Consider the following 12,264-nt stretch of genomic DNA (forward strand, 5'->3'; position numbering starts at 1 on the left):
AGTAATTTGAGTCCTCTCTTTTTCTCTTGGTTAGTCTAGCTAAAGGTTTGTCAATTTTGTTGATCTTTTCAAAGAACCAAGTTTTGGTTTCATTAATTTTCTTTTTCTTTTTTTATTTTCTATTTCATTTATTTCTACCATGATCTTTATAATTTCCTTCCTTCAGCTTGCTTTCTTTGGGCTTAGTTTGTTCTTCTCTTTCTAATGTCTAAAGATGGTAGGTTAGGTTACTGATTTGAGATCTTTTTATTTTCTAATACAGACATTTACAGCTCTAAGCACTGCTTTAGCTGCATCCCAAGCATTTTTGTATGCTGTGTTTTTGTTTTCATTGGAAAGGGTATTTTCTAAAATTGAGATATAATTGACATATAACATTGTATTAGTTTTAGGTGTAGAACATAATGATTCAATATATGTACATATCGTGAAATGATCACCACAAGAAGTCTAGTTAATAACCATTACCATACATAGTTACAGTTTTTTTTCTTGCAAAGGGAACTTTTTTTTAAAATAATTTTATTTATTTATTTATTTATTTATTTATTTATTTATTTATTTCCCCCCAAAGCCCCAGTAGATAGTTGTATGTCATAGCTGCACATTCTTCTAGTTGCTGTATGTGGGACGTGGCCTCAGCATGGCCGGAGAAGCAGTGTGTCGGTGTGCGCCCAGGATCTGAACCCGGGCCACCAGCAGCGGAGTGTGCGCACTTAACCAGGAACTTTTAAGATCTCTCTTATATGATACAGTGTTATTAACTATAGTCACCATGCTGTATATTACATCCTCAGGAATTATTTATTTTATAACTAGAACTTTGTACCTTTTGACCACCATCATCCATTTTGCCTACCCCCTACCCTCCACCTCTAGCAACCACCAGTCTGTTCTCTGTATCTATTAGTTTGTTGGTTCTTTTTTTATTCCACATATAAGTGAGATCATACAGTATTTGTCTTTCTCTGCCTGACTCATTTCGCTTACCTTAATGCCCTCAAGGTCCATCCTTGTCACAAATGGCAGGATTTCCTTTTTTATGGCTGAATAATATTTGTGTGTGTGTGTGTGTGTGTGTGTGTGTGTGTATGTGTATTATCCATTCCTCCATAAATGGGCACTTAGGTTTCTTCCATGTCTTGGCTATTATAAGTAATGCTGCAGTGAAAGGGGGTGGGGTGGATAGGCTGATATCTTTTTGAGTTAGTGTTCTCGTTTCCTTTGGATAAATACCCAGAAGTGGAATTGCTAGATCATATGGTAGTTCTATTTTTAATTTTTTGAGAAACATCCTTACTGTTTTCCATAGTGACTACACCAGTTTACAACCCCACCAGTGCACAAGGGTTTTCTTTTCTCCACATCCTTGCCAACAGTTGTTATTTCTTGTCTTTTTTGATAATAACCATTCAAACAGATGTGAGGTGAAATCTCATTGTGGTTTTGATTTGCATATCCCTGATGATTAGTGATGTTGAGCATCTTTTTGTGTACCTGTTGGCCATTTGTGTGTCTTCTTTGGAAAAATGTCTATTCAGATCCTCTGCCCATTTTTTAATTGGACTTTTTTTGCTATTGAGTTGTATGAGTTCTTTATATAGTTTGGATATTAGCCCTTTATCAAGTATATGATTTGCAAATATTTTCTCCCATTCAGTAGGTTGCCTTTTTATTTGGTGATGGTTTCCTTTGCTTTGGAGAAGCTTTTAGTTTAATGTAGTCCCGCTTATTTATTTTTGCTTTTGTTGCCTTTGCTTTTGGTGTCACATCTAAAAGTTCATCACTAAGATTGATGTCAGTGAGCTTGCTGCGTTTTCTTCTAGGATTTTCTTCTAGGATTTTTATGGTTTGAGGTCTTACATTCAAGTCTTTAATCCATTGTGAGTTGATTTTTGCGTATGGTATAAGATAGTGGCCCAGTTTCATTCTTTGGCACGTGGCTGTCCAGTTTTCCCACTATCATTTATTATTTCTCCATTGTATATTCTTGGCTCCTTTGTTGTAAATTAAATGACCATGTATGTGTGGGTTTATTTCTAGGCACTCTATTCTGTTCCATTGACCTATGTGTTTGCTTTTATGCCAATACCATACTGTTTTCATTCATGTAGCTTTGTAATATAGTTTGAAATCAGGAAGCATGATGCCTCTAGCTTTGTTCTTCTTTCTCAAGATTGCTTTGGCTGTTAAGGGTATTTTGTGGTTTCATACAAATTTTAGGATTGTTTGTTCTATTTCTGTGAAAAATGCCATTGGAATTTTTATAGGGATTGTATTGACTTGACACATTGATTGCTTTAGGTAGTATTGGCATCTTAGCAATATTAAGTCTTCCAATCCATGAGCATGAAATATCTTTCCATTTATTTGTGTCTTCTTTAATTTCTTTTTTGTGTGTGTGAGGAGGACCAGCCCTGAGCTAACATCCAATGCCAATCCTCCTCTTTTTTGCTGAGGAAGACTGGCTCTGGGCTAACATCTGTGCCCATCTCCCTCTACTTTATATGGGACGCTGCCACAGCATGGCTTGCCAAGTGGTGCTTCGGTGCGCGCCCGGGATCCGAACTGGCAAACCCCGGGCTGCCACAGCGGAGCGCATGCACTTAACTGCTTGTGCTACTGGGCCGGCCCCTTTAATTTCTTTTATCAATGTCTTATAGTTTTCAGTGTACAGGTCTTTCCTCCATGGTTGAATTTATTCCTAGATATTTTATTCTTTTTGATGTAATTGTAAATGAGATTGTTTTCTTAATTTCTTTTTCTGATAGTTCATTGTTAGTGTATAGAACCACAACTGAGTTTTTTTTTTTTTTTTTTTTTAAAGATTTTATTTATTTTATTTTTCCCCCCAAAGCCCCAGTGGATAGTTGTGTGTCGTAGCTGCACATCCTTCTAGTTGCTGTATGTGGGACTCGGCCTCAGGATGAACGGAGAAGTGGTGCCTCGATGCGCACCCGGGATCCGAACCCGGGCCGCCAGCATCGCAGCGCGCGCACTTAACCACCAAGCCACAGGGCCGGCCCACAACTGAGTTTTGAATATTGATTTTGTATCCTGCAACTTTATTGAGTTCATTTATTAGTTCTAACAGTTTTTTGGTGGAGTCTCTAGTTTCTTTTATATGTAATATATCATCTTCAATAGTGACAGTTTTACCTCTTCATTTCCAATTTGCATGCCTTTTATTTCTTTTTGTTGCCTAATTTCTCTGTCGAGGACTTCCAATACCATGTTGAATAAAAATGGCAAGGGTAGGCATCCTCGTTTTGTTCTTGATCTTAGAGCAAAAGCTTTCAGTTTTTCACTGTTGAGTATGATGTTAGCTGTCGGCTTGTCCTATATGGCTTTTATTGTGTTGGGGTACATTCTCTGTATACCCACTTTGTTGAGAGTTTTTATCATAAATGGATGTCGAATTTTGTCAAATTCTTTTTCTGCAGCTATTGAGATGATCATATGATTTTTATTCTTAATTTTGTTAAAGTAATGTATCATATTAAGTGATCTGCAGATGTTGAACCATCCTTCCATCCCTAGAATGAATCCCACTTGAGATTTAGTGTATGATCCTTTTTAATGTATTGTTGAATTTGGTTTTCTAATATTTTGTTGAGGACTTTTACATTTGTCTTCATTGGGATATTGACTTGTAATTTTCTTTTCTTGTAGTGTCTGTGTCTGGTTTTGGTATCAGGGTAATACTGACCTCATAAAATGAGTTTGGAAGTGTTTCCTTGTCTTCTCTTTTTTGGAAGAGTTTGAGAAGGATTGGTATTCTTCTTAAATATTTGGTAGAATTCACCAGTGAAGCCATCTGGTCCTGGTCTTTTGTTTGTTGGGAGGTTTTTGATTACTGGTTCAATCTCCTTAGTAATCTGTTGGTTCAGATTTTCTATTTCTTCATGATTCAGTCTTGATAGGTTGTATGTTTCTAGGAATTTATCAGTTTCTTCTGGGTTACCAATTTGTTGGAGTATAATTGTTCATAGTAGTCTCTTATGACCCTTTGTATTTCTGTGGTTATCAGTTATAATGTCTCCTCTTCATTTCTGATTTTATTTATTTGAGTCCTCTAACTTTTTTTCTTAGTGAGTCTAGCTACAGTTTGTCAATTTTGTTTATCGTTTCAAAAAGCCAGCTCTTAGTTTCATTGATCTTTTCTGTTGTCTTTTTAGTCTCTATTTCCTTTATTTCCACTCGGATCTTTGTTATTTCCTTCCTTCTACTAACTTTGGGCTTTGTTTGTTTTTTTATTCTAGTTCCTTGAGGTGTGAAGTTAGGTTGTTTGTTTAGGATTTTTCTTATTTCTTGAGGTAGGCATTTATCACTATGAACTTTCCTCTTAGAACTGCTTTTGCTGCATCCCATAGGTTTTGGTATGTTGTAGTTACATTTTCATTTGTCTGAAGATATATTCTGAGTTCTCTTTTGGTTTCTTTTTTGACCTGTTGGTTGTTCAGTAGCATATTGTTTAATCTCCACATATTTGTGAATTTTCCAGTTTTCTTCTTATAATTGATTTCTAATTTCATATCATTATGGTCAGAAAAGATGGTTCATATTATTTTAATCTTAAATTTGTTAAGACTTGTTTTTTGGCCTAACATATGATCTATCCTGGAGAATGTTTCATGTGCACCTGAGAAGAATGTGTATTCTGTTGCTTTTCATGGAATGCTCTTTAAATGTCTTTTAAGTCCATCTGGTCTAACATATCATTGAAGGTAATGTTTCCTTACTGATTTTCTGTCTGGATGATCTATCCACTGATAAAAGTGAGGTATTAAATTTCCCTACTCTTATTGTATTGCTGTAAGTTTGTTAATACTTGCTTTATATATTTAGGTGCTTCTAGATTGGGTGCATAAATATTTACAAATGTTATATCCTCTTGTTGGATTGACTCCTTTATCATTATATAATAACCTTCTTTGTCTCTTATTACAGTCTTTGTCTTAAAGTCTATTTTGTCTGATATAAGTGTAGCTACCCCAGCTTTCTTTTGGTTTCTGTTTGCCTAGAATATCTTTTTCCATCTTTTCACTTTCAGTCTGTGTGTCCTTACATCTGAAGTGAGTCTCTTGTAGGTGTCATATAGATGGGTCTTGTTTTTTTAATCTATTCAGTCACTCTATGTCTTTTGATTGGAGAATTTAGTCCATTTATATTTAAAGTAATTGTTGATAGATATGGACTTATTGCCATTTTATTAATTGTTTTCTGGCTGTTTTGTAATTCCTTTGTTCCTTTCTTCTTCTCTTGCTCTTTTAATTTGTGATTTGATGCTTTTCTATAGTGATTGATAAAGGATATTTTTAAGATGGAGGAGACTTGAGCCTGTTGATATGCCTAGAGCAGGATCTAGTGGAAAGGGAGAAGTTGAAGATATATAAGAAAGAAGAAGGTCTCCGTTTTCAAAGGAGAATAGAAGGAAGGGTTCAAGAACCAAGGCAATGAAATTAACCTTGGATAGGAGATGGGAAGGAAATGAGGATGGGTGTACGTGGATATATTTATGGGTAGATAATTTAAGAATGCTTTCAGCTGCAAATAACAGGGAACTTGACTAACACGAGCTTAGGCAAATTGAGCTTATTTTTCTCACAGAACAAGAAATCTGAGGGTAGGCAAATGCCAGTATTGGTTCACTGGATCAGAAGTATTAGGGCCTAAATCTTTGTAATACTCTTGGCTAGTTCTTCCTAGTCAGTGATGTTACAGCTCCTGACATCAGGCTTTCAAATCATAGAGAAAGAGAAAGGGCAATTTTCATTAATCCTCTCTCTTTGGTCAGGAAAGCAAGCTTTCTTAGAAGCTCCCCAGCAGACTTCATTTTATATCTCATTAGTCACAACTGTGTCACATGATTATCTCTCTCTGCAAGAAAGTCTTGGAAAGTGAATATTTAGCTTTATCAGTATCTCAGTGGTGCTGATTAAAGAAGCGTGTTGCTGGGAATGGGTGTTGAGTTGGCCAGTCAATCAACAATGTCTGCTATGGGGAGTGGAAACTGAAGCAAGTTGTACCTACCTTTTGTCTGAGAAACTGAAGCATGTTGTACCTACATTTTGTCTGAGAAGAACTTGCAAAGTAATCTCCTGGTAGACTGGAGTAGAGATACATTGGTGAGGTGGAACAGGTGTGTTTTGTGGAGCTGGAAAATAAGGTTTAGAATAATTGCAGTAGGTTGTGGGAGAGGAAGCTGGATAAGAAAATATAAAAAGATGTCCCAAGTCATTAGTCTAACTCCAAAGTCTTTTGTTCTCTCACCCCAAGCTACCATATATAAATCCTTATGAATCCCACTCGTTGTGAGGATTAAATATGATAATATGAATTATATTTAACACAGTGTTTAGTATGTAGTATATAGTGTTAACTTAACTGATAGTGTCCTCTTGCCTTAAGCAAATTAGTTAAATTGCTACCTTTTAAACAAGGCTTTCCCTACCTACCTTCGTATGTTGCTCACTATTCTCCCCATCTAAAGAACCCTTCTAAACACACACACACACACACACACAAACATATATACACAAAATATATCTCTTACTCATTTTTCAGGAAAAATCTCATTTCATCAATTACTAATATAGCTTGAAGGGACTTCTAATTCTTAGTATTTATTACTAATCCCATAGTATTTATTATTCATCCCAGTCATTTGGGATCTGTAATATATTCTTGAATTCATTCAACCAGCAGTTATTTTATTGCGAGTTGTCTTTCTGTAGGACTGTGCTTCATTTTCTCTACTACCTCTTGAGGGCTAGACCTGATGCTTATACTTTTTTTTCCTGATTCTTTCATATGCTCAGAAGCACTCCTAAGATTTTACCAGAGGTTCTCAAACTATGTTTGTTGATCAGTTAGTTCTCATCCCTATAATTTAGGTCAAGGCACATGTCAGAAAGCAGCAAAGTTATTCGTTTAACATCTTTTACTGACATTTCTGAATGTCTGAAGCCCCAGCTGGATAGAAGATATACTTATACAGAAGAACCTTTGGTAAGTATTTTGAGAACTGATTAATATGATTCCTCATTTAACTGATCAATGTCCCCTGATTTTAGAGAATTTTTATTGATTTACCATTATACTTTTTCTTTACTAAACAACACATTTGATTTTTTCCTTGCAAGAGGATTTTTACACAAAAGTTTCCTCTGTGTTTCCTTTTGCAGTACTCTGTTGCTGTATACTCCACTGATTGCTGTTTATGAAATAGCTGTGTTCTGGTTTTGGTATGACAACTCAGACAACAAAACAAGACCCTCTATGATTTTTATTAAATTTTTAACACTTGATAAAAAAATAATATTTGATGTTATGTTTTAGAAGCTTAGAATTTTTATAAAGCATAGTATTTCCAGCATGTGGCTACCTTGATAATATGGATTTAATATACTAGTTCTGGATGACATTTCACATTCCCTAAGGATTATACATTGGGTAGAAACCTTGGTAGTCCCAATATAGTCTAAGCACTTAGATATAATTTTGTATAACTATTTATTTTATTCTAAGCACACAGTTCTTCTTTTCTTCTAATTAGGATTTTTTTTTCCCTAACAAAATAATGATTTTTTTAGTTTTGGAATGCCAGTAGTTAAACATCATAAAAAGATTATATTCTCACCTCAGAATTTGTTTAGTTGGCAATAAAGAAAGAGGCAGAGAGACACTATAACATAGAGAGAACAAGAAACTTACACTTTAAATTGTTCATGGCACAGTTATTTTAAGATTACAAAGAAGTCTGAGTTCCACATAACAAATAGCAAAGAGTTCGTGTGAATAGTGGATGCCCTTTCATGTTCTAAAGTCACTCTGTGCTTGGAGAAAGAGCCAGCTTGCTGTGTTTCAAGAATGGGACTAGGGTTGCCAACATTGTTGGCAGAGAAGCCCATAAATAGCAAGTTTTATGAGAACTTATACTGCCATTTACAGACTGGAGGCCATGACCTGTGTGGGGGGAGACTGTCCAAAGAGGGACCCCCTAAGGACAGTTAATGAGCAGCACTGAAAGGCCTTGAAGATAGTTCTTTTTATAACTCTCTTGTAGCTATTATAGCAGCACCTCAAGGCTAAAATAACAGTAAACATGTAGGAAAGAGGCCACCAACAGAGATTTGGAAAACTCCTAAAATGGTATCACTGTGTCTGCAACATGAAAATAATTGAGGTTTAACATTTTTTGAAATCAGATTGGTTTATAAGAGAAGGAAGTCTGCTGCAATAGTTGGCTCCATAAATGAATCTTATATGACAGTCAGATGCAAACATGCTGCATTAATTACATATATGGTACAAAAACATAACGAAATAGTCCAGTGGGAGAAGGACAGCCTGGCAGAATTTATGAACCCTTCTGTTGTACGATGCCATAAAAAAAATTACAGTGTTTCTGGGTGGATAATGGACTTCTGTTTTGTTATCTAGGTTAAAACCATGGCAGATGGTGCCTTGGGAGGATTTGACATGGAAAATTTGTTGCAATCTCTTTATGTAGAAAATAGAGCTGGATTCTTCTTTACTAAATTCTGTGAGCATTCAGGGAACAAGGTAGAAAATAATTATTTTAAATCTAATTTTGTACTTTTACTTCATTTTACGATAAGAGAGATTAAAATAACTCAATGCTCAAATAATTATATTTGATGTTAAAAGTCCATCTCCTGTGGTAATTTCATACTAAATATTTAGTAAAATTTAAACATCTCAATTATAATTATCTTTGGTTCACTATCCTAATAAAATTATAAGTAAAAGTAAAATACAGATAGACAAGGGTTGACTTGGATTATTAACAATAGTATATTATCATATAATTTTGTTTCAATGTAATATATATTAAATTCAGAGTTGGTTTCTATCAATCCTTTAATTTTTATTTCTAATAATTCTAATGATTACTAATTATAATTGATAGTGGCAAACTCTTTAATTAACTAGAACACTTGCTATTTTAATGACCAATTATGTGAGTGTCATACATGCAAAAATATAATGTTTTAGTGACAATACCAATTAATGTTTTGTATGTTGCCAGTTTGTGATAGAAGATAAAACCATCTTAAACTGAACCTGATTTATGGTAACACCAAGGAGCTAAACAATTATTTATATTTGAAATTAGAGCTTTGTAGAGCTTTAATAATTGGGTGGTAATAATTTATGTACTTTTTCCATCTGCAGTTATGGAAGAACAGTGTGTACTTTTGGTTTGACCTACAGGCTTATCATCAGCTTTTCTACCAAGAAACGCTTCACCCTTTTAAAGCATGCAAGCAAGCCCAAGTAAGTAGTAAATAACGTTGGTTCAATGTGAAGCTCTAAGTACACAGAGAAATGAAAAGTTATGTCCAGCCCTAAACAAGAGAAATCTGGGAGCACAGGCAAAAAGGCACCAGTTAAATTGTTGCTATGGGATTACTTTATTTAAATGTCAGCAGAATATTGTTTTATAATCTGATTTGTGGATTCTCAGTTTTATCTGTTTTATTTGATTTGCTTTGTTTTCTCTTTGCTGCCAATTAGTTGTTCTTCCAATAAAGGACATCCCATCTTTTTTTCTAATTTATGCCTTTTTGGTTTGATTGTGAGTGACTTAAAAGAGAACCCTAAGAGAGGACTTGTAATGAATCATTGAAGTGATTGGGAGCAGAGGCATTGACCGAAGCTGTTCTCTGAGCTTCCTGCAGAAATCAACTGTTGGATACGCTTAGGCTGTTGACCTGTCTAAGGAGCGGGAAAGGATGTTGACTGACTGTGTGTGGTATAGGCCCTGTGTCATCGCCTGGTCTGTGCTACACACCATATAAGATAGATACGGAGAGGTGGAGAAAAGAATATCTCAAGACCACCCTGAAGCAAGATAAATGAGGAAGAAAAAAACAATAAAGGAGGAAGAACAGAGAATTCTCTGCAAAGGGAGACAGAGAGAGTGGCCTCTTTTGAGGGGAGAAGGAAAGGGAATAGAATTATGACTCAAACTGACTTATCTGGGCTGGCCCTGTGGCTTAGCGGTTAAGTGCGCGCGCTCTGCTACTGGCGGCCCGGGTTCGGATCCCGGGTGCGCACCGACGCACCACTTCTCCGGCCACACTGAGGCCACGTCCCACATACAGCAACTGAAAAAGGATGTGCAACTATGACATACAACTATCTACTGGGGCTTTGGGGGAAAAAAAAAGGAGGAGGATTGGCAATAGATGTTAGCTCAGAGCCAGTCTTCCTCAGCAAAAAGAGGAGGATTAGCATGGATGTTAGCTCAGGGGTGATCTTCCTCACAAAAAAACAAACAAACAAACAAACAAAAACTGACTTATCTTTTCAGTTTTTTATTCGTAGGATCTTTTATGGAAAGAAGTCTTTAAGCCTAGAAAACTGCTAATCACGTCTATATCTGTTGACCACTTAAGTTGTTCTTATAATCTGGAATAACCCCGTTCCAGAGACCCTCTTCCTGAACAATGTGGAGGAGATTAACTTTGTCATATTATTTATCTTACTATAATCTTATTCAGGACATCAGAGAGTATTGCTGGATTTTTATTGTTATTTCCACCACCCTGACTCTGGCATTAATAACTATGCTTTGTAAATCAGCTGACAGAGCTTTGTACTTTTTACCATGAGAGTAAGGGCTTCAGCTCCTACACAGCCCAGATCTGGCTCCGTGAAATCATGAAATTATATGTCTAATTTGCCAGTACCATTTTCTGAGACCACACAGTTGGCTCTTCTGCTTGTTAATCCTTTACCTGTTAAGTCTCTACTTCTCCTCCTCCCTGTAACCTATTGCCCCTGTCTGCTAAAGTACCATCTGTTATTTTTATTGTGTTTTCACTACTACAAAGTGTACTCCTCCAAAAATCTTCAGCTGCTCAATTACGTGGGCTTTTTTTATTGTTGTAATCACCATATTTTCACGCACTTGTAAAAGCAGAGATTTTATTTGAACTTGGTAGACTTATTAATTCTTAGTAATGATATTATTCAGCCAGCTATAAATGATTGTGAAACAGGATAAGTCAAGTTTTGGTTATTATGAGATGGATTATTCTGTTTAGGAATTATCAAAGCCCGTAAGCTTTTTATTCTCTCCTAGCTTCTCTTTCGATGAGTCAAAGCAGAGTAGGGGGAGGGGAGCAATGGAGACAATGGCTTTTAGGTGAATAGGGGGAAATAAAAGGAGGAAATCATGTGATTTTTTTTTTTACTTGTTTGCTTTTTGCACCTATGATTACTTTATTTTATTTTTTGGTTAGTGGAGCAACTGTCTAAATTGGTTTAGGTTTTAATTATCTAATATTTCTGTGCCTCCAGATACAAGTATTGCCTCTAATACCATAATCCTGTAGATTTGTTTCACAGTATGAAATGCCATTCATTTCTTTATAATAGAAGTGCTGTATGGCTTTTTTCAAGGTTACATTTACAATATAGATCTTTGGATTCATAACACCAATGGCAGAATATAATCAGCTGGCACTATCTTCAAGTTGCTGTGACCTTGATTTTATATTGTTTTTATACACCTGCAAAGCTGTGTGGTAGGAGATCAAGAGTTGATTCGAAGAGACTCCCATGCTTTCCTGTATGCTAGTAGGCAAATTATGTACCTTGAAATTTTATTGCCTTGTGAAGTATTACAGAAATATCTACAGGCAGAATAGATGTTGGGTTAGTGACAGTGATTTAGCATGACTAACTGTGGTTCAACAGTTTGAACTACAATCTTGGGCATGCCCTGAAGATTTCACTGCATGGCTTCAAGATAGAATAGTGCGCAGTTAGAAACCAACTAAAATTGTCTTGGAAGGAGAAAAGGGATCACCACCATGGTGCAGAGATAAAGTCTGTGAGTCTAGCAGCAGCTTTCCAGGGGACCATCTATCACGGCTAAGATTTGGAGCCTAGATTGTTCACAGATCATCCTATAGCTTTTTTTTTTTCTTTTTACTTTTTTTTTATGGAGGTCATATTGGTTTACAACATGGTATAATTTCAGGTATACATTATTATATATCAGTTTCTGTATAGACTGCATCGTGCTCACCACCAATAGTCTAGTTGTTATCCATCACTGTACATGTGTAACCCTTTAGCCCTTTTGGCCGCCCCCCACCTCCTTCCCCTCTGGTAACCACTAATCTGTTCTCCTTATCCATGTGTTTATCTTTCACATATGAGTGAAATCATACAGTGTTTGTCTTTCTCCGTCTGGCTTATTTCGCTTAAAATAATACCCTCAAG

The 12,264-nt window shown here is 35.9% G+C and overlaps 1 protein-coding gene across 1 annotated transcript in view; it reads left to right on the plus strand.

The window, feature by feature from the left end:
• RGS22 (regulator of G protein signaling 22) overlaps positions 1–12,264 on the plus strand; it is a 142,804-nt gene that overhangs the window by 67,695 nt on the left and 62,845 nt on the right. The window contains exons 14-16 of the mRNA XM_087447121.1: positions 6,897–7,011; positions 8,446–8,568; positions 9,202–9,303. Coding sequence (XP_087303247.1) covers positions 6,897–7,011; positions 8,446–8,568; positions 9,202–9,303 — 340 coding nt within the window. The remainder of the gene's footprint in view (positions 1–6,896; positions 7,012–8,445; positions 8,569–9,201; positions 9,304–12,264) is intronic.

The sequence above is a fragment of the Ceratotherium simum genome, chromosome 23 (genome assembly GCF_057802395.1).
Source record: "Ceratotherium simum simum isolate JZ-2026a chromosome 23, ASM5780239v1, whole genome shotgun sequence".
In the NCBI taxonomy this organism is placed as follows: domain Eukaryota; kingdom Metazoa; phylum Chordata; class Mammalia; order Perissodactyla; family Rhinocerotidae; genus Ceratotherium; species Ceratotherium simum.